This window comes from Psammomys obesus, unplaced genomic scaffold (genome assembly GCF_907164565.1).
Source record: "Psammomys obesus unplaced genomic scaffold, mPsaObe1.curated_primary_1811, whole genome shotgun sequence".
NCBI classification, from domain to species: domain Eukaryota; kingdom Metazoa; phylum Chordata; class Mammalia; order Rodentia; family Muridae; genus Psammomys; species Psammomys obesus.
Genome location: NW_026592510.1, coordinates 23463065 through 23486076, shown reverse-complemented (window position 1 = coordinate 23486076; position 23012 = coordinate 23463065). Strand labels below are relative to the sequence as shown.

General features: G+C 48.0%; 1 protein-coding gene across 1 annotated transcript in view; it reads right to left on the bottom strand.

The window, feature by feature from the left end:
• Positions 1-23012, bottom strand: part of Dtx4 (deltex E3 ubiquitin ligase 4) — a 33038-nt gene that overhangs the window by 3387 nt on the left and 6639 nt on the right. Inside the window, exons 2-8 of the mRNA XM_055613907.1 lie at positions 20401-21127; positions 15300-15361; positions 14096-14257; positions 11932-11993; positions 10956-11108; positions 7522-7683; positions 2752-2841 (exon numbers count right to left, since the gene is read on the bottom strand). Coding sequence (XP_055469882.1) covers positions 2752-2841; positions 7522-7683; positions 10956-11108; positions 11932-11993; positions 14096-14257; positions 15300-15361; positions 20401-21127 — 1418 coding nt within the window. The remainder of the gene's footprint in view (positions 1-2751; positions 2842-7521; positions 7684-10955; positions 11109-11931; positions 11994-14095; positions 14258-15299; positions 15362-20400; positions 21128-23012) is intronic.

Sequence of the window (23012 nt, the reverse complement as noted above, 5' to 3'; positions counted from 1 at the left end):
TCGTCAGACGGTGGAGCTGTTCCCCAATGCTCCCAACCCTTCTTTAGTCGAGACGCTCTAAGCAACCCAGAAGAGAAAGATTTGAAATTGGACTCTGAGCGTTATAGATCGAATCTCGGCTCTGTCACTGAATACCTGCATAGCTTCCAACCACTTCAAATGTCTTTCTGAGTTCTGTTTATTTATGGCACTGGTATCACCCACACAAGGGTTGTGTGCATGTGTATGTGTCTGGGTACACACAACTGTATGTGTAGGCATTTGGAGGGCACTCGGTGAAGCTAACTCGGTGAAGCTGTGTGGTTTACTGGAGTGGACGCTGGCCATTTTGTTTTGAGACAAGGCCTCTCACTGAACCGTCATTGGTAAGTGGAAGAACTAAAAGTGTGACCCAGCAAGGACGTGGGGTTTGTCTGCCTTTCAATAAAGAGGAAGGTCTAGAAGGAGAGTAGCCCTCAGCAAGGCGAGCATAGCCTTGTGCTTGTCTGAGAACTTCTCCTATATCCCAGCCTGGCCTCAGAGTAGCAAAGGGTGACCCCGTACACCAGTGCTGGCATTTCAGGCATGTGTAAGGAGTTTGGCGACAAGTGCTGGGCAAGTGTTTTACCAACCGCACCATGGTTGCAGTCTTAACAGCAGGCTTTCCAGTGGAGACATTTATCTGGAGACCTTGGAGTGAGACACAGAAATTTGTTTCTTGCTGGAAAACAGTTGCCTGCCTCAATTCTGACTCTTGGGATACTGCATCTTTCTTGATATTACTGGTTCTTTGTTACAAACTATCCTCTTTCTCCTTGGAAGGACAGAATAGAACCACTCCCGTTGACATTGAAACAGGACAGAAATATAGAGCATATTATGAGTTACGGGGAGGGAATGGAAGCTCCTACTTGTCTGCTTGAAACCTCTGGCCAGCTGAGAATCAAAAATTCCAGCACAATTAACATTGTGTGTCAGGTCGTTGACATGGAGCTATTTCTGTTAGACTGAAATATTTCCAATAAGAATGTTAAAACAGTAATAAGCCAGGCTTAAGGGCTGGATATATATGACCTTGGGTAGGAATATTTTCCTATTTTCTGGGAACCTCAAACTGTTAATTTTGTTTACCGTGAAGTTTCCCTACCTTCCTGTATTCCTGTGGTCTAGAGTTTTTCTTATCAATTGCAATCCTCTCAGATGCCCCTTAGGACCACCCTAAGAGGTCTCATTTAGGTTTCTTGTAAACACTTTAGCCTGGCTTCCAAAGCAGAGAGACACATGGGGAGTCTGGGGGTGAATGCCTGTACACCCCTAAGTTCATGGGACCTTCTCACCACCACCTCCAAGATGAGTATTAGAATACTGAACTTTCTGGGGCTTATTAGGTCATGAGAATGAATGTCAATGAATGAGATTAACAGGCTCAAAAGAGGAGGGCGGGAAGAGAATTCTTGCCCTTTCTCCCTCATGAGGACACACAGAGAAGAGGCTTTGTCTATGAGCAGGCACTGAATCCTTGCCACATTCTGACTCTGCCAGCACCTTGATCATGGGCCTCCTAGCTGTGAGAAATAAAGACCTGCTATTTATGAGTCACTCTTTCTACTTTCTGTGGTAGTGTGTCAGAACAACTCAAATATGCTCACCTATGCTTGAGCTTTGACCCACCACAGCAACATAGCCACTCGATACAGAAAGACAGACATTTGTTGAGTAAGAGTCTACGTTCTGGAAAGGAAGCTGATTAAAAGCCTCTTGCATTCCCCAACACTTCCCTGAGAATAGTGGGGATTTTTTTTTTTTTAGCACTCTTGACATCAGGCAAGATTCTGCAAACTCCATCGTTCCAATTAGACTATTGAGAACCCTGATCATGAATCACAAAGAATCCAGAAAACCAATAAAATGATCTCCCACCAACTAAGATCCCAGAACATTCTGCTCATGCTTTGGTGTGTGTTCAGAGCAGATCAACCTGGGATCCTAAGAAGGTGATAGGTGTTCCAGTTCTGAGTTTTTATCAAGCTTTTAGGAGTTAACACTGGTCTTTCCCCAGGATCAGCTTTAAACACCAGGGCTCTAGATAAGGATCCTAAAACACATAAACTATTGCCAGTATTATTCTGAGGAGGGGAAAAAAAAAGCCTTTCCACTCCCAACCACCTGCAAAAACATTCTAATCAGGCTGGTGAGATGGCTCAGTTGGTGAAAGAACCAGCTCTGCCAGCCTGATAACCTGAATTCAGATCCCCATGTTAAAAATTCCATGCAGCGGGGGCACAGCTGTAATCCCAGCACTCCTGTGGGGAGGTGGGAAGTGGAGGCCCTCAGGCAAGCTATCCTGGGGTAGGCAAGGCAGCAGCAAGAAACAAGGGGCCTTGCCTCAAAACAGAAAGTGAGAGCTGACCCTTGGAGGCTGTCCTTGGGGCTTCCATACACATACTGAGGCACACAAATGCTTGTAATCCCACAGGTATCATACACATGTAATGTGCATTCACACACACACACACACACACACACACACACACAGGCACACACTGTACACACACAAACAGGAACACTCACATGCACACATGCACGCTTCGCTGAAAAAAAAATATCGAACAAAACAACATGGTAATGATATCCATTCTTACCCATGGTTGACTCAAATATGACCTGTTATTGCATATACACAAAGTCAAAAGAAACCAGTTCTCTCTGGTCTGTGAGTTGCAGAAACAAAAATGAAGTGCCCTATCCCTACTACAGAACATCTGCTCTTACTTTTCTCCCTTTCTCGCTGTCTGGAAGGTAGCAATGGCGTGGGAAGCCACGGGCACTGAAGCTCTTCCCGGGATTCGGGTGTTCTGGTCCCTGAAAGCAGAAAGAAAACAAAGGCATCTCGCAAAACATTTCTGATGAGAAGTTCGTACAGGCTCAGTGGGACAATAACAAGAGCCACAGAGTTCAGACAGAGGACAAATCAAAAAAAGAAAAATAAAAAAAAAAAAGAAAGAAAAAGAAAAATTTAGTCTATGTTTGGACCTGAGTTTGGACCACAGCTGCTAGCTCCCTGCTGGACTGTATGGAATTCCCCTCTTTGGTAAGAGTGATTTGAAATACTTACTTTATGGGATGAGCTTAGCGCCCGTATTCAGGAAGAGCTCAGTAAACTTTATTATCACAGTACCAACATTCTAATGTTTTATGAATGATGAAAAGTACAGCTCACAGAAGCTAACTGGCTGCAAAATGTGACTGGCTTTGCCAAAACTAACTTAAGCTCAGGTTTCCTGAGGCACGTGTGCTGGGCTTTTAAACCAGCTGCTCGGAATAATGAAGTTCTCCGCGTGGTCCTTGTGGATTTTCTCCTTTGCCTTTGTGGGCTTTGCTTCCTTATCCAACAGCATAGACCACAATGTTCGGGACAGGAAATCTGGTGACACTGGAGCTATCATCGCAGCATGCGCTATTACACAAGCGGCCTCAGGACACTGAGTGGGAAAGACATCAGAGCAGAGCTGAGTCAGAGCCCAGATGCTGGGGAACTGGGTATTGTTTGTTTCCTCCGAAACTCTTGCTGGAATCTGGCATCCATGGCAGCCTTATGGGCAGCTGGAGCACGTAAGAGGCGACATGGCTCTCGGAAGGAATGAGTGCTTTCTGAGAGTTCTCGTCTTGCTCTCAAGGGGCTGGATTCGTTGTTCTGGAAGCATGTTGCTTACAAAGCCTGGCGGCTCTGTTTTCTCCCTCTTCTGAACACAACTGCATGGCTGCTTGCTGTCATGAGCCAATGTACCAGGAGATCCTTGCCCAGTGCAACCTGACAGAACTGCTGGGCATCCCGACCTCTAGAACCATGAACCATGCTAACCTCCTTTCTTTGTAAATCACGCATCTCAGAGGTTCTGTTATAGAAACAAACAAACAAACAAACAAAGAAACAACAAAAACAAAACCCAAGATACGGGCCTCCCCGTTGGTGTCTGTCTTAGTCTCGTTTCTTGTTATTATGGCAAAATACCCCAACAAAAGAACTTGAGGGAGAAGGGGTTTATTTGGATCATGATTCCAGGTTGCAGTCCATCCTCGTGGGAAAGTCGAAACAGCAGGATCTTGAAGCAGACAGTAACATTACATCCACAGTCAAGAGAACAGTGATTTATGTCCAACAGACTCCCTCTCTCCACTCTTACACACTACAGACCTGTTCCTAGGGAATGATGATGCTCGCAGTGGGCAGGTCTTCCCACCTCAATGAATGGAATCAAGAAAATTCCTCCACCACATCCATGAAACCACCTAACCTAGACAGTCCCTCACCGGGATTATCTTCTTGGGTGATTCCAAATTGTGTCATGTTGACAGAGCTATCCCAGGCCCCAGCATGTCCCTTGGTTCCTTTGAGCAGTTTATGAAGTTTTACATAAGAACTTTCTATCCATATAAATGCTTGTTTATAATTTCTGGACATTCCTGACCCCTTGGGAGTTGAACCTTGTTTAAAGCCTTTTGTCACTGCAAGCCATATAATATTGACAAGTCTATGCAGCTGTTGGTACAAGCTCTCCCACCGATCAATAAATGCATCTAGGCTGTGTATCGACTGAGCAAATAAGTGAATTAATGAAATTAAACTCATAGGCTCAAAAGAAAAAAAGAAAGAGGGATTGTTGGGAGAAAGTGTTTTGGAAGGAGAGAGGGAGGGGAGTGAGGACAAAAACAGTTGAAAGGTTCCAACTCAGTGTACACATGTATAAAATTGTCAAAAAGTAAAAATATTAAAATTTTTTCAAGTATATTTTATATTTATTCTTTGAGAATTCTATACATATATATGGTATATTTTGACCATAGAAAAAATGTTAAAAGACATGCAAATGTCACTGTGTGCTTTAGCAGTGATGTTCTCTGGGAGGAAAAGAATCTGACAGTTATAACTTCACATTCAGATTCTACAAATGCACACCATTCCCATGGCTGCACTTCCCTAAGCCAGGCCTCCCCACTGAGGGTCCATCAAATGCTTCTCTGATGCCCTGGGCTGCTGGCTGTGTGTCCAGCTCAGCCCGTCTGGCACTAGCCCAGCAAGGCTGTGCGTTCTGGGCCTGTTGCCAGGTAGAGCAGTCACGACTCTGCCTCAGTCTGGCCCAGAGCTTCTCCCTCGGGGACTCACTCTCTGCAGTGAAAGTGGAGCTTGAAGGTCTCAGCTCCTCACCGAAGCCCAGGCCCACGTGGTCCCTGGAGCTTCAGGGGACACAACACTGAACAGCTTGCTACTGACTCACAGTAGTGAGTCTGCAAAGCACCTGACTATTTACAGATGTATTTCCTCTTCACAAGCCAGGGTGTTACTGGAGATGCTGGGGCGCTGCACAGGCAGCATTGACCTCCTCAGCACACACTGACAAGGGCTCTCTCTGTTCCTTAACTCTGGAGGCTTAAAAATGTGGCCTTCCTCTCAATGGATGCCCCCACCTGGATGTCTGGTTCTACTGTGACACATGCTAGACTTTTTATTTTAAAAAAATGTGGAGAGAAAGAGAAAGAGAGAGAGAGAGAGAGAGAGAGAGAGAGAATCATGGTACATGATATCTGGAGATCAGAGGACAACTTGCAGGGCTCAGTTGTTTCCTCCATTATGTGGGTATCAGGGATTGAACTCGGTTTATCAGGATTATTTCTCAGTTGCCAGGACTGGCAGCGAGCCCTCTTGCCAGCCTACTCCCACATTTTCACTCTTCCCTATCGCCCCAGCCAATTGCCCCAGAATCATTCCATAAGTCTCTCCTGAGCAACAGCCAACCACATCTTATTTCTTGCGCTGGCCCTCCCCTCATTCAGGAGCCTGAAATGCTACAGGGGTCTTATTCCCACTCATTTCCCGTTCTTAAGTCACATTGGCCTCCTAACGCATATTGGCAGTTACACGATGTTTTATAGTCTTAGTCAGACAAGCAATCTTCATGGCCTAATCTCCATAGCCTAAGCAAAGTCCCCATCCCTGGCCCTGGCCCTCAAGGCCTTCTGGTACCTGTCCCCTGTATCCTCACCATGTTCCCTTCCTCCATGCCTTTTGCAAGTCTCAGCCCCCAAGCTCCCTGAATACATCCTACTGTCCTTAAACTGCAATTTTTCTCCGCAGCTGTTGCCTCCTCCAGCTAACTATGTACTCTGCATTTCTCTCAGGGCTTCACCGGAGTGTCCTGCACCAGAAAGTCTCCTCCCACCTTCCAGACAGCCCGCACATAGCACCTCCTCCTCACCTCAACAGCTCAGCCAATCAGATCGCAGGAAGCAAGGTCCTGAGCACCTAGGTAGTGGGCCCTGAGATGTGCACAGATGGATTCTCCGTCCTACCCATTGGCCCTCTGCCTAGCAAAATCCCAGCAGTACGGATGAAGGGGGAAAAATAATAAAGCTAGGAGGAAGCAGGCACCTTGAAGACAGCCAGGACGGGGAACCCAGGGTCATAAGACTGTGAAGCCCTGTGAGTCCCTTTGTGTAACTTTCATCAGTGGGGCATGCCCGTCTCTGTCTCCAGGTTAAGTCATGAGAGCTATCTGTCTGGCTCTGCCTGCTTACCAAGCATCCCAGGGAAGGAGACTTACGTTTTATGAACTATCACACTTTTCTGCTTTATTGCCTCATAACTTGCCATTATATGCAAGTACTTTGTCTATTTACTTGTTCATTTTATCATATTCCTGGCCACACAACAATGGGGACTTCTGGGATCAAAGACTGAAGCAATTTAAACACTACTTCACTAGTGCCTAACACATACCCGGGCATAACCCACATGCAAACATTTGTCAGACAAAAGACAAGCAGGAAGACGTAGGCAGGAGTGAAAGAGAGTGAACTAACCAATGTTTGCCAAGGGATGAATCTGGTGTGCACCCTAGAACACCTAGAAAAGGCTCTACTGTATGAGGGAAAGGCTACATTGCCTTTACTCATGGAATTATTATTCACATTCGGCTGACTGTCTTCCAAAACCCAGAGGGGAAAGAAATTCCACCAAAGACAAAGCCAAGTGTAACCATCAAATTTTTTTTTTAAAACACAAACAACTGTTTGGCCAAGAAATTCTACTTCCAGGAAATTATGCTACAGACATGGTCACGGGTGTGCCAGGTTCCGAGTGCTAACATTATCTGCTGTAGCAAAGGATTACAAGTGATCTGAACAGACAGCTGAATCAAACTATGCATGCAGACGTAAGAAAGAACCGGGACATTCTCTATTAACAGAGAAAAAAATATCTAAGCTCCAGATTGTTAGCTGAAAAATGCAGAGCGTGGAAACAATGTGCCTAAATGTGGCTCTTTGTGTAAAAACGGGAGGGGAGGATGCAGCCTCCACTGAGTATGTACAAAGAATGCGGGACAGACACAGAGAAAAAAGAACAATGGTAGTGGGGGGCACGGGGGGAGTGAGACACAGGATGGGGATAAGGATGGGAAGGAGGCTTTTCCTAGTGCAACATTTTACCCACACTCAAAGTTGAAATCCTGAGGGGAATCATCGGGGGTGGGGGGGCGGGCTCACCTGAATGCCAGGGGGGATACTGTAGATGATCCGGATGGTCTTGCAGTCTGGATGGCCAGGCAAGGAGTGGGGGATGAGATGGTACTCCATCTTCCCTGGAGGCTGGGTACCTGTCTTGACACCATAAATGGTCTTACATGTTGGACACTGTAAACTCCCATCCTGAGGAGACAAGGGCGGTACAGACAGATTAAGAAACTGTTTTGGTCATGAGCTTCCCCTCATACCACTGAAGTTCCAGAGACAAAGGTCTCGAGAGACAAAACTCACCCAAAGGGACAACAGACCCCCAAACACTCTCTAGCTATGTAAGCCATTTCATCTTTCTCTAAAATAATAGGAAGAAAAAAAATGACAGGAGTAGCCCATGTTCCGTGCTGAGGCACAAAGATGAGACACCTCTGTCCTTGATGGGAAGAATAATCTAAGGCAGGAAATCTACAGAGGAAATTGTGACTTACCCAATACCCACATGATGGTGTGCCCAGTCACTGCTCAAGAGCAACAGCTAAGCCCAAGACTCACCCAGGGCATTTTCTAAAATTAAAGACGTCTGGACCCCACATCAGGCCTGCTGAGTGAGAACTGGGAGCCTAAGAACTAAGAGGTTCTGAGTGTGAACTCTAAGGAAAGCTGTCTAGATTTGAGTCTCAGCCCTGCCTCATAGCCGTGAACCAGTTAACCCATCTTTGTTTCCTTGTTGAACAAGAAATATAATCCTCCTCTTTTATTGGGCTAATGAAAGTTACATGAGAGACATAGAGGATGTGTTTAGCACAGGTCATATCTAAATGATATTAGCGTGCTTATGATATCTGTGGAGAGGCGAAGGTGTTGGAAAAGAACAAAAGCGACTTTAAGAAGATGCTTCATAAATTATAAAGCTATAAATTGGCTTTAGTTGGGAAGGAACGGAGAGGCCCCTTTTCAGGGAAAGGGAGCTGAGGGAGCTAAAGACTGAAGGACTTGCCATCATGGAGGGCTGGAATTCCAGCAAAGTCCCAGATCTCCCCAGTCTGCCCTGCACCCCATAGCAGGCCATTACAGGTTTGAATTGGAGCTGTCCCCCAAGGCTCGTGGATTCAAGGCTCTGCTGCCCGCGGATGAGCTTTTGTGGCTAATGAGGACTCGAACCTCCTTGGTAGATTGAGCTACTGGTGTAGTGATCTGAAGGCAGCCAGGAGGTGTGAAGGGAAGCCAGGAAGGGAAGGAGAAGAAGACAGAGGGAGGGAGTGGGAAAGGAGGACGCAGGCAGAGGCCACGTGAGACACGATCGGTGGTGTGCCTCCTCCGTTCACATCCCGTGTGCTTCTTGCCATGATTTACCTCATCGTAAACCCACAGCAAAGGAGTCTGCGAACCACAGACTAAACCCCTGAAAGGATGAGTCAAGAAGAAAAACAAACAAACAAACAAACAAACAAAAAAACACTCCTTTTTCCTTTCTGTTTTCTCATGCCTTTTGCCACAGCCATGAAAACCGACATGAAGGTGGGTTGCAGAGACAGTAACGTAAAAGCTTGTAGTTTTGCAGCAGGACCTGGTGAAGTGTCAGCTGGTGACAAGAACCTGCAGGAGGTCACCAGACAGCAAAGGTAATGCTCAGGTTCACAGAAAAGGAAAGGGGAGCATGCACGGGCAGCAAGTATGTTCGTAAACTGTGATGCTGCTCTGTTAGGACCAATGGCCCGGCATACAGCGGCGGGAGTCTTTGGGACGGAGATGAGATCCTCTCAGAGCTATTCAGGCATGATTCCATCCACGCTTCGTTCACTTTAAATAACAGCTTGCGTTCATGGTCACTGCTTTCTGAAACCAGGGTCCTGCTTTCTGCAACTAGCGTTAATTTGCTTCAAGACCTAGGGCGAGTGAGTCCATTCTCTCCCAAGTGTTTCTTCAATGTGCTCAAGAGAATAGAGATGCTACTCAAAGGACTGCTGAAAAGGAGAACAGCGGAGAGTGGCTTGGGAAACATGTCTGGAGCCCTGCAGACATACACACGGAGTTACTGGGCAGTCTTGAAAAGAGTCATCTGAAGGGGAACAAATGTGCTAAGACACTTCAAAAACTCCAAATAACCTCTGAAAAAGGTAAGGTCCAGACCTGGGCTATGAAAGAACACAGTCTTTCACCAGTGATGAAAGGCATGTGGAAGATGCCGAGGTTAGCACTTCCACCCTACTGGCTATGTGAAAATGAAAGGGAGAACTCAGAGCCGCAGTTAAAAAGGAGCTAGCCTTTTGAATAGTAACAGTCATAATACTCTGTGAAGTAGCCATTGGTCTGGAAGGATGGTGCAGACGGGAAGCAGCTTGCTTAGGAAGACTCCCAGATTTCTGAAACCAACTGTAATTGTGGCCATCACCCTATGTCAATAGAGACATTTTCTCATCCTCCAAAAGTAGATGCTATGGCAGGAATTATCAGGTATATTTGGCAACGCCTTTGCAGGGACAATCAAAGGTGTTTTGACAAGCCAGATGCGGAGGCAGTGATACACGCCTATAATCCTAGCACTCTGAAAGGCAGAGGCAGGAGGGCCTCTATGAGTTCAAGGACAGCCTGGTCTACAAAGCAAGATCAGGAGAGCCAAGGCTACACAGAGAAATCCTGTCTCAAAAAACAAAACAAACAAGAAAACAAAACCAAAAGAAACGTGTTTTGACATTGTCCAGAGAAGATTTATTTCAACTTAAACTGCTGACATGAAGAACAAAAGCTACTGGGTGCCCATTTACTGTGTCGTGAATAAACAAATGCTCATCGTTGTGATGAAGGCCTCCTTCACTGCTGGGAACCCACTTCACTCAGTGCTGGGTCATTTCCCCCAGAACCTTCATGGGCAAAGCTCATCTCTGCTATACCCCCATACAGACCCAAGGTAGAGATGAAGGGAAGCTTGGCCCCAAAAGAAAATGAAGACAGATTTTTGTAATGTGGGCGCTAATTAATCCAAAAACAGCAAAGATATAAACAGTACAGAAGCTCATCCCTGCTGCCCTGGTGTGAGGATTCATCCTGATTGTCAGCCCGGTGGGATTTAGATTTTCCATGGAAACACACTTCTGGGCATGCCTGTGAGAGACTTTCTAGACTGGGCTGTGGCAGTCCATATGTGAGCAGCTCCATTCTATGGGCTGACATCCTAACTAAATTACAACGGCAAACATGAGCACCAGCGTTCATGACTCTCTGCTTCCTAACTGTGTATAAACATAGCCAGTCACTTCAAACTCCTCCCACCACCACGCCTTCCTCGCCACGACAAACTGTCTTAAACTGTGAAGCCTTTGCCAGTATTTTGTCATAGCAGTAAATAAAGTAGCTAGCACACCTGGAGAGCCTGCCATGTGTCCCAAGCCATCTGTGGGAGAACAGGGACACTCAGGAACAAACCATGACTGAACCCCCTCAATCCCGCCGCTAACACTAACCTTGTTCCCATTGTTGTACATGGCCACCAAGCAGTAGATGTGGTAGATGTGGCCACACCTCGACAGCTTTCCTACCAGGTCAGGCTTGACTGTAGGCTGTGGGCCCTTGTAGCCAGAGGGGGCCGTGAGACGCTCCATACAGATGGTACAGTCCTGTCAGATGAAGAACAGAGTGGCATCAGCTCTCTCCCAGCCCAGGCAGGCATCAGACAGTGGTTCATCCCTCTTCTAGAAAGCCCACAAATCAGGGGTGCTGTGTTTGGGGGGGGGAGGATTCTAAATATAGTGTTGTCTTGTTTTGCACAGCAGAGAAATTCCTTAAATGATCCCCATACATGCTAACTTGGACTTACTGACGACATTATACTCTTGACGCGATACTGTCCTGGCTTAGTGTCTTCCGAGGCTTGTCAACAGATACCATGACAAGCTTTGCTTATGCTGTGCTTCTGTAGAGGTATTGTATTTCAAATGCATTACTCTATGGCCTATTTCCCACCATGGGCACTGTTAGCACTGGGGTGGGATAATTCTCTGCTGTGGGTATTGTTCCAGACTTCATAGGATGCTCAGGAATTTCTCTGGGTTCTACCCACTGTATGCTAGCGGCACACTCCTTAGTCAGCTGCCACAACCCAGAGAGTCCCCACACAAGGTCACATGTTCCCTCAGGGGCAAATCATTTCAGTTGAGAATCACTGGTCCATATCAAATCCATTCTAAAGGCAGTTCGCATGGCTGGGCATACTGGCATGGCAGGTAGCTTAGAATCATTTAGAATCCTGCTAAATGGGGCAAGTCAAACCATGACTGCGGCTCAGAACCTTAAACCTTGACACAAACATCAACTAAACCTGCTCTGTGCCAGCCAGGACTTAAAAGAGCAGCGCCTGCCACGTCCTGCAGAACACGGGGACAGAGGACATGCGCTTGGTGATGGAGGAAGTGAACCCTGCCCCAACCCCCCTGAACTCACCTCTTCCGGGGGGTGCCTGACCTTCTGCAGGTACTTCTTCAGCACTTCCTCTGGGGTTTTACCTATGGGAACAGGAGGGTCACTAGGTTACCAAAGCAGAGGAGATGGGATCAAGTGACCTTGCTGTTCTAGGTGCTTCAGAGAGGAGAGTGAGGGGCAAGTTCAAAGAGAAAAAGGGGTGGGAGACAGCTAAGCCAATGAAGTGCTTGCTTTGTAAAAATAAGGGCCCAAGTTTGATCCCCAGAAACCGGTGTAGTGGACCATGCTTGTAGCTCCAGATGTGGAGGGGGAGACAGGCAGATCTCCGAGGTTTGCTGACAGCCAGTCTCGCCCAACTGGTAAGCCCCAAGCAAATAAGAGACCCTGTCTCAAAAATCAAGGGAGATGGCACCTAAGAAATGATAATTAAGGTTGGCCTTTGGTCTCCACATGCATGCATGCAAACACACACACACACACACACACACACACACACACAAACACACACACACGAGAAAAGGAAGCCAAATTATTTTTGCATTGGTTTAAGGAGCAAGAATGAGATTGGAGGTTGTCCCAGATCAGTCAAAGTGGCTTGAGGAAGGATGGAATGTTCTGTCTACCTGGACTTCTTCCTGCCCACTCCCCGACATGTCTGTCTATTTCAGCAAATCTGCATTTTGACTGAGATGAATTTTCTCTTCCTGACAATCAAAGAGCCTAGACTTGCCCATGTGATCCCTTGAGGAAACAGAAATGAAAATGCTTTGCATGGCTCCACAACCACTAGTCAGTTGGGCTGCATTCCTTTTACAACTCGTAAAGCCCTGTCTTAGTTCTGTAACATGGTGTCACAGTCAAATTATTTTTATGGGAAAGCAGGAAGTTGTGACCCCCAGTTTCAGGACAATCCTCTCTGGCTTCAGACACTGCTGTTGCTGCCAGCAGGCACAGCTCTGCAGTGGGGAAAGGGTAAGGCCCAGGGAAGCAGAGGAAGAGTCACGGGGATTAAGTATCTTCAGGAGCTGGGTTTGGGGGAAGTAAGCTAAGCTGAAGGCAGAGGAGAGAATCACACGGGTTTATAAGAAGCCATAGAGGAGAGATCCGTGGGATCTCAGGCCACACCCCTAACTTCTCCAATCTGTTTTCTCACCCATAAAATAGGGAAGGTTGGCAGTACCTGCACAGTGGGTGCTTTGACGATCAACGAGCTGATGGATGCACAGCCCGATAGCACTCTGCCAGATAAGGAGGCAGTGTGTGCTATTAATAGTACCAGGAAGAGGGCAGAAGTGTAAACCCCTGTCCTGACCTATTGGACTAAGAACAAGGCACGTGAGTTCACTGAAGCAGAGACATTCAAACAGACTGGGAAAGTAGGACAGGGGTTTGCGGAAGTTTTGCAGACAACAGTCAAGAGCTGAGATGCAGGCCCTTCCATCCCACTGCCCTGCTTCTCTTGAAAGAATCAGGCTTCTATTAATGACAGCCTATTACCTATTGCCAGGCCCTGGGCTGAATGCCGTTCACTGCCATTCGGACTCAACCTTCACAAGAGGCTTGTAAGACAAAGGCTTAGGAGGAGAAGCAGAGTATTCCATAACCAACAGCAGCAACCCAGAAACTCTGGGGTCAAAAAAGGCGCCCTTGCCCTTATTAGCTAGATGATGGATAGTTACACAGTGATTTGTGAAGGAAGGTTCATGGCACCAAAGGTCAGAAGCTTCTGAGGTACAAAAGACAGTAGTTACTTGCCAGTTGCCATGGGGTACATTCTGGGATACACCTGCTCGTTGCGGCCTTTACGAAGACAAGGCAGAAGTTCCACCCAACCAGCTAGCGACAAAGGTAGCTGGTTGACTGAATCAAGAAACACTTGGCTCAGTGTTCCTGTTCTGACGCCAAAATTATGTTTCTCTTCTAACGTTCTGTCTTAGTACAACATTCAGTATTTTTATGTCTCTGCTATTGTTGCTCTGCATGCCTCTGGGCAGTTCCTTCTGACCTATACCCAACCCACTTTGGAAAAGTCATCAAAATCTACTAGCGAGAGGCCCACTCAGCAGATGCATAACTGACAGCACAGGGGCTGAACCATGGCTTTGACCTTGGTGCAGGCAGAGCCAGGGCTGGAAGCGGAGTTTTCTGCTCTAGGTGTCTAATCAGAAGAAGCAGCCTGTTGTACCTTTCTTGGCCTGTTTTTTGGTGGTCTTGCGGCTTGTGTTAGAGACCCCTGGGATGGACTTTATTTCACTCTTGCTGACAGGGGGTGGGTGGAGGACCAACTTTGGCGGCCGAGTGAGGCACACAGGCAATCCCGCCGCACTCATGAGGATCCCGGTGATTCCTGGAAGGGGCAGGGCAGGGGTGAGGAAGGGCTAAGGAATGTGCTCCCGAGATTCCCCACACCCTTCCTCCCATTCACCCACTCTCCTTCTCCCCAGTGGACAGTTTTCATAATTCATGCATTCTCTAGGCACACATACGCAGTTGCATGCTTGGGCGTGTGGGTGTGTGAAGGGCAGAAGAGAGCTTTGCAAGGTGTTCTTCAGAAGCCAAGCACCTCACTTAAAAAGAAAATTAATTAATTGTGCTTTTGTTCTAGCCCCCGCGCTCATCTCCTTTCCTTTCAGGAACAAGTCTCTGTCCCACAATCACGTCTTTTGTTTGTTTGTTTTGTGACCCACTGATTTTGGCCAGGGACTTCTGTGTGACCATTAGCGCACGGTGGGCATAACTGAAGGTTAACGACTCTCCCCTCTCTCAGAACCTATGATCAGCTACTAGTTCAATAGGGATGCAATAGGGATGTGCAGGGCCCTCTGAGGCCCTCCGCAATCCATGCTTATGGAGGCCCCATGTAGGCAGCCACAGCTAGTGTAAGATCACGACTGAACTGTGTTACACTGAGAAGGTAGAATTTACACCATTCTCCCTGTCTTCCACATCTTCCATGCTTCTCACCCCCTCTTCCATGCTGTTACCTTCAACCCTGGAGGGGATGGTCACCTTGTTTTTGGGACAAGGTATCATGGGCCTGTACCTCCCTGGGAAACTGGTGGCCAGCGAACTCCAAGAACCTGCCTCTCTTTTTTTAATTAATCAGGGATTCTGGAATAGAACGAATGTCCTCATGCTTGCCAGTCAAACACTTTGTTAGATGAGCTATTCCCCAAGACCCCTGGCATGCGCAGCTTTTGGCACCATGCCCAAGTTTTCCTGTTCCACTCCTAAGACATCATTTTCTTCAGTTAGCATCTAAATTCTCTCCTCTTTATAAATTAGTGGTCACTAGCTATTCCTTGATTCTGATTTTATCTTATTTTTTATTTTTATTTATTTATTTATTTTTGCCTAAGCCAGCCCAGGCCAGGTTAGTTAGCTCTTACCTGCTAAGGCAGGATTGACAGGGCTGGACCCATTCAAGTTTTTCACAGGCACAGTGGGGACCCTGTGGAAGGAAAGGGCAGATGGATTATGATGTTGACAAATAGAATGAGCCAGTGTTCAAACCTACCAAAATGCATTAGGTTCTTAACATACCAGTGGGAGGTGGGTGAGAGGTTTAAACTGAACTCAGATCATGAGCCCTGCCTCCCACCCCCCAGGACCTGAGAATGCAGAATGGGTCCATTATCCCCAGGGTTAAAGCAGAGCATCCCCAGCTCTGTGTTATCTGCCAGTACCTCCACCTCAATTACCTTAACCTATTGCCAGTCTCTTCTCATCACATCTTTACTCTCTGTTCTTGCTGGTCCCCCTTCCTGCCCATCATGTTTCTGCCTGAGTGCCTTTATAAATGCTTCTTCTACCTAAAGTGTTCTTCCAAGTCACTGCCCATTTCCACCTATACTTCCTTAGTGTTGGCTACAACACAGCAGATCTTCAGCCGAGATCAGAGTCCCATCCTTCCCCCCAAATCCATGTACCACAGGAATCTGCATTCTTCCCCCCCCCCCCAGCTCCTCAGAGGGTGAATATGTTGCAATCTCTTGTCCAGCATTTGGAAACCACTGCCTGAACAGCTGTCACTTCTCCTTGTCTCAGAAACTTATAAACACAAGCAAGTCTTCTCCCCTCCCTGTCCTCCTTAGCTCTGGAGAGGAGCCCACACAGCTGCCTGGGAAAGGCCAGGCCGCCCACGGAGAAAGCATCAACAGAAAAAATACAGGATACGTAGAGATGGGTCTTGTGGCATTCCCCTCTGCCACCCAGGCTTCCACAGCTGGCTTGGAGAAGCCAGTGGGCCTGCTGACAGATGCCCCTGGGAGCCAGGAAGCCTGAGAATCCAGCTGGGGTCAGGCTGTGCTGGGAAGTCAGAAGGATGAAAGCAATATTTATTTATTTCTCTATTTGAAAAGAACTCATTGAACCATACTTTGGGACAATTATGCTTAATGCTGGAGATGCGGCTGTGAGCATGACACCCAAAGGCTCTTCCTCTATAGGCTATGATTCACAGAGCTCCTATCTGGCTAGGGGCAATCCTAACTGCTCACAACAGAAAACTCCACTCAGTCCTCCAACAATCTGCGCAAGAGGTACTACTGTCAATCTCACAGCATAAGTAACAAAGTTGGGACACACAGAGGTTCGGCCAACCCGACCAAGATTGCAATTAAGAGTCCAACACACAATATATGGCTCCAGAGTCCTTTCACTGTGCCTCCCATGATGCCAAGCTTTGCATCGCACCATGCTGCAACAAACAAAGTCACCATTAGAACAGAAGAAAGGCCTAATAGCCAGGTCTCTCTGTCCCACACGGGTCCATTAAGGTGTGGTTCCTCTGTGAAACAGTGAAGCACATAAAAGGATTTGGTGTTTACGTATCTGGCCAACCCAAAAGCTACTTTTCTTTCTGAACCTCCCCCTTGAATAAAACAAGACCGGATATGGGGAGGGGAAAGCTGTCTCTAAAACAAGAGTCACCAGACCAAGGAAAGAGGAACAGACTTGATGTGGGGTTCCGGAAATGACCAAACACTACAACTAACACGAAGTCAGCCAACTGCTTGAGCCTGGGGTCTGGGTTTATTTCCCATTACACTATTTGAGAGGAAGGTGACTGGGAAGCGCTTCCGGGGCAGCTCTACCTCCCTACTCTACCTGAAGAGGCTAGAAGACCCTGCCTCCTGTGGGACGTCCCCTGGCTGCCCACCAGGGGACGACAGTGCAGCCCGGTCCTGCACCTGCCTCTTTTGGTGCTCTCCTGAGTGACAAAGGCCACCTTTGTTTCCAAAAACTGGACTGGCAGGTTTCCACACTCTATCTGGTCAACCAGGAAGTACTCCAATCTTCGAAGCAGCCCAAGAATTGTGGAATGTGAAGTGGGGGGTGTGTGGTCTAGAGATATAGAGGAAACCTGTTTGTGGAACCCCTGAACACTTAAGGAGACCTTGGGATCGACCTGTGAAGCCTACCTGCCTCTGTGTGTCAGGAAGGGCACAATCTGGTCCCTAGTCTGTGGGCAGCAGTAGAGCTCAGTAAGAGTGCAGGGCTGTGTGTTTTATGCAACACTGACACCAGACATGGAGGGAGAAATGGAAAATGGCTGTCCCATCTGCACTCAGCCTGCTTGGCCTTTGGCAGGGCTGGCCAGTGCCTCTGGGTTCTGTGATCACATCTGCCTGCCTTTACCCCAGCTGTAAACAAGACTCGATAAGCGTCTGCTCCCTTGGGGTCCCCGTGAGGCTGTAGGATCTAGGTCAAGCAGTTGGTAAACAGCTGAGCATTTGTGCAAATTTGGGCAACTGTTTACACTTTGTATTTTCCAATTGTTGGAGGACTAGATTTCTTCCACTTCCTGCTTTAACAATCCAGTTTTCTCACATTCTTGAGCACAGGGTATCAGGTATTGAGGGCAGAGTTGAAAGCCCAGCAGTATTGCGGACTGAGAGCAGGCAACACCTGCCTACCTTCCCCCACAGTTCCTGGTTAAAATGAAAGCTCTAGAAAACCTGTCCTCTGCCCTTGGGGCCTCAGCTATCTGAGCCCCTCCTTCTAGGAAGTAGCAGCCCAATAACAGGCCTGCTTCTCACATCACCACTCCCTCTCCCAGGCAACTCAGTCAAAGCCCTTGCACCTAGCCATGTACTGGCCAATCAGAAGACAGCCCTTCCCCCATCCTCTCAGGCTGTTGCCACTTATGGGGGTGTTCAAGTTTTTAGTTCCATTGATAAAACTGAGGCGAGAGAGGAGCTGACCCAGTGGAGGGGAAGGGGGCTGAATGAGGTGTGTGCGTGTGGGGGATATCCCTGCAGACCCCATGTCGTCGAGAAGGCTAGTGTTTTCTGAGTTATTTACCAACCCAGGAAGCCTCATGAAGGACAATGGCCCTTGTCTCTAAGGCAACCAGCAACCATGCCTGGCTGGAGGTACACAAGCCTGGACTCTGGGGGGAGAGGGGTGACTGCTGCCCTGCATAGACCTCCCCCGACTTTTCAGAACCTCCTGCTTGTGTCTCTGAATAATTCACTGCATCTTTTGTTCCCTGCCAAGACTTTCTCTTCATCCCACATTGCCTGCCCTCCCTGATCTTCCTCTTCTTCTTTTCTTTTTTCTTTTTCTTTCCTGTGGGAAAGTTGCTTAAAGAGGTCATGGGCAGAGAGGATGGGGACAGGCCTGTGTAATGACAGAAGGTTGACGGCAATGCCAGACAAAGAGGATAACACACGCTCATTAGCGGCCAAGAAACACTGGAAGAGAAGATGGCAATGGGGTGTGGGGGACATAAAAAGGTGAGAAGAAAGGGCAGGAAGACAGAGAGAGGTGGGAGGGGGCTCCCTTTCAGAAAAACAGAGCAAAGCGACTCATTTCTATAGCCCTTTTGAAACTGCACTGTCTGGACTGCCCTCCTTTTTTCCTGCGTGGTAGGGGACAAAGAAAGCAAATGAAGCCTGTTGAATTCCTCAGACTTATTGCCGTTCAAGTTGATCTCGGGGTATCTGTCTCCGTGATGGCATGGGGTCACTGGGACATTTGTCAAGGGGGATCGAAATGAGGTGTGAGTTGGATGTGCTCAGCTTTGATTCCAGTTCAGTAACAACACAAGTGTATAGCGGTTACCATCATCATCATCATCACTGTTGGCAGCTAACCCCCCCTGGACTCTGTGCGGTCTCTAGACTGGAGGCCTCATTTAACCCATGTGGCAACCCTAGAACTGAAGTACTATTACAATGTCACTCAGTAGGTAAGAGCACCGGAGTTGGAGAAGAGCAGCAGCAGGATCCAGGTACCTCTTCTCCTCCATCCCACACTTCACCATGGAGGAAGCCATGAGCACCCCAGGCCTCTGACTAGCATTAGAATTTGCCTTCACCTTCATTGAGGCTTTAGCCAAAACAGTGATGGAACAGCGGACAAAATAAGTCTGAGGCAAGTGCCCACGTGTAAAATACATCAGTGAAAATAATGGGATAATACGGGCAAGCACATCTGGGACTTGTCAAGGGGTCAACCCTGTCAGTGAGAGGACTCCACAATGATTCCCTGAGCAGGTTTTATAAACTTGGGATCATCATTTGATACACAGAGACACTGACCCTTGCACAAGTGAGAGGCAGAACTAAAGGCTGTCCCAGCCCAGCGTTCTTCCGTTCAGCTGCACATCTTCCATCTCCCTTCCCTATGCTAAGACTCTATGTTGAGCTCCAGCTGAATGTCTATGGAATTGCCTCAGGGAAGCCTGGATTTTCAGTCTAGGGACTCATTCCAGCTCTACAGCCATCTCAACCATCTGAGGCACAGGGCAGCAGCAGGGCCAGGCTTCTGGAGAGAAAGGGAAGGCAGTGTGTGTCGGTGTGATGGGATGACAAGCAGCCAGCATGTTAGGCAAAGGCTGCTATGGGCACTGCAGTGTCCTGGGCATTCCCATTTGATGGATGAGGGGGATCAGAACAAAGAAACACTAACAGCACTTCCAACAGACCAGCATGTTGTGAGAATGCTAAGATGGGGCACGGAAGAAGGAACCTTGCTTAGCACCTATTGTATGCCTGCTAGGGAAGGGGGACTTACAAGGCTAGACTCCTACAACATACTGGATTTTCTTCATCTGTGAAATGGGATAATGTTTCCAGAGTCATTATAAAGATTAGAGATGAGATTATAAAACCATCAAACAAGAACACAGTGAGCTGAACAAAGCCTCCCTAAGACTCTCTGGCATTATCACCTGTGCCCCTCGTGGAGATAGTAACATGGGCATGCCTGCATGCCTGTGGTGCTCACTAACGATGAATTCAGAGTGGCATGCGTGGCTCTTGCTTCAGACCACATGGCAAGTAAGAGGCAAAACCTCAGTTAGATCCAGACCTCACGGTGCCCTATTGTAAAAGCCCTCCTGTCCACCTTCCAGGGCACCTCAGCCTAAGAAGATGAGGTGTGCCTGTTTTGGCCAGTGCCTCTTGCTGTCTGACCCAGGGGTGAGTCACACACTGTCTCTGAGGTGGGTAAGTTCTCTGTGGCAGCCATGGAAACACCTACCCCGAGGCAATCAGCACCCGGGACTGGGCAATGGCCAGTCGCTGCAGGTTGGACCGATTCAAAGTGGCCAGGGCAACCCTTCCAGTCTTCCTGTTGCTTCCTTGTGGGCTGGTGGGGGAGCCTACAGTCGCCCCAGATGGTGTGTTCGAGACTTGTCTCCGGATCACCTGCGATGGGGCTGTCTTCCCTGGGGCGCGGATGGTGCCTGCAGTGTCTAGCGGCTTTGCCCCAGGTCCAAGCGGCGGGGGCATCTTGCCCACTCCAGAGGGGGGTGTGTTCTTGCGTGTTGCTGAAGGCTGTTGAAGGGGCCCGGTGCCGCCATGGACCACAGCAGCCTTGACGCTCATCACCAAAACGCACTGTGGACAGGAGCAGGGTGGTGCAGGCGGGGAGGTGGCTGTTCCAGGACTGACCGGCCAGGACTGAGCCTTTGGCATAGTGCCGGTGACCATGGGGTAGATGAGGTCTAGCCGGCGGCGGACGCGGCGCTGGCGCTGGGTCTGCCTATTGATCTGGCCCATGGTGCTAAAGTCTATAATGTAGCTGAAGCCAATGGAAGTGAGGTCGATCCACGGGTGCTGCTTCTCATAGGCATGCTGAATGGTGATGCCGACGTCCATGTCATAGGGCGTCCAAGAACCATTGTCATTCTCCCACTCCCACACCACGCCCTTCCCAGGTGCTGAGGATGGGTCGTAGTAGTTGCGGCGAACTGGACGGAGAGTCCCTGTCAAAGTAGGAGAGAGGAGGAGTCAGAGTTATAGAATCCCGATGATTTCTATTAGATTGACAGGTAAACACAAAAGGAGTCCCACTGTGTGGCAGACCCGGTGCTGCCTAATTGGGTGTCAGTTTGAATAAGACTCATTCAGAAGCCTAGGAATAATCCAGGGTAGAAGTAGATGAAACCACATGGGGGCCGGGGGAAGCACTGCCAAGCAGCAGGATGCACCTCCAAGCTTGGGGTTTAGGTATATTGGTTTTCAGACAAATCAGTTTGCTTTCCAGCTAATACAGAACACCTCAGCCAAGTCTTGTTCAGAGAAAAAGGACAATTCCTCCCCGGAAGTTTTTGTAAAACAAACAAACAAACAAACAAACACTGAAGGTTTACACAGTCAATGATTATGAACTCACACATGCCAAGATTTCTCATAAATGTCTGATAACTTTCACATAGGAAAGAAATGTCCTTATGTGCAGAAAAATGGTAACAGGCCATCCCTGAATATCCCCACACCCAGGGCTATGGAGGAAAGGACACAGAGCCATGGAAGTCCAGAAGAAAGAAGGACTTTGCTTCCATCCAGAAAGCCAGAGGCTGCAGCAATAAAGCTCACCATGGCTATTTCAGAACACATTAAAGAGAAGGGAGAATTGGGTTGGTGAGATGGCTTGCTGGATTTGGATTCTAAACCTGATGACCTGACTTTGATCCCCAAGTCCCACATGGTAGAAGGAGAAAACTGACTCCCATAAGTTGTCCTCTGACCTCCGCATGTCATGGCTCAACCTTCCTCCTGTCCTGCCAAAATAAATAAATGTTTAAAAAAATTTAAGACAAAAATGTGTTATTGGGAGATGGGGCATCATCTTGAGAGAACTTTCATCCATTTCAGAAAATTGAGTCTTTTATCAGTAAAAATAACATTCTCAATGGTCAAAAGAATCATTTAATAATTATCTAAGATTTTCTTCCAAGAAACTCAACCCTTCTAAAGATAGCATCCTCTTCATTTGATGGTCTCCCTGAGGGTTTGGAAAAGCCAGGGTGGTTACAAGATAATGGGAGAGCACAGATGACCCAGCAGGACCACAAGAGAATTAATCTACAGAGTTGCTGCCTTTTTCCTCTCCCTACCCTAATCCCAAATTCTGTCTTCAACCATGACCCATTTCATGGCATCAACATCAAGGCTCAAGGCTAAAGAGGGCTCTGGGATGCTGCAGGTTCCTGCATCTGCCAACCTAAGGTCTATCTGAGGAAGGGGTGGGAAAAGACTCCCTTTTCCTGGCCTCCGACCTACCCCCTCCTCCAACCCAGAGGGAGACACCATGACTGGGACAGAATCCCATTCAAGGGGGAAAGAAAGGAACAATGGTTATTCAGGCCTTTGCCAGGGTCATAACCCACTCCCCACCCCATCTCCAAGCCCCTTAATGACCCAAAACATCAACATTCAGAGAAGGAGAACAATCCTCTATTCAGTGCCAAGACCTCTGCTGGGGGCCCTGGGGTATCAGGATGGGGGGGGGCGCTCTGTTCCTGGGTTAGCCTCCATTTCCTTCCTCAGTAGCAGGTCAGCTTTCTGGGGAACAAAGCACAGGGTCCATGGGTCCAAAGAGGAGGTCCCATAGCTTCCTGCTGTGGGAGGAAGTCTCCTTTCCCTGTCTCTTAGGTTTCTATGTAGCTACTTCAACAGGTGGATTCGAAAATTAAATGAAGAAACAAGTATAAAGCTACAAATAGGGACCTGTCACCCAGCAAGTGCACAATCAAATGGATGGTGATTATTATCGTAGTTCATCCTTGAGATGTTAGGGAAAGCACAGTTTAGAGAACACTGTGTGTGTGTGTGTGTGTGTGTGTGTGTGTGTGTGTGTGTGTGTGT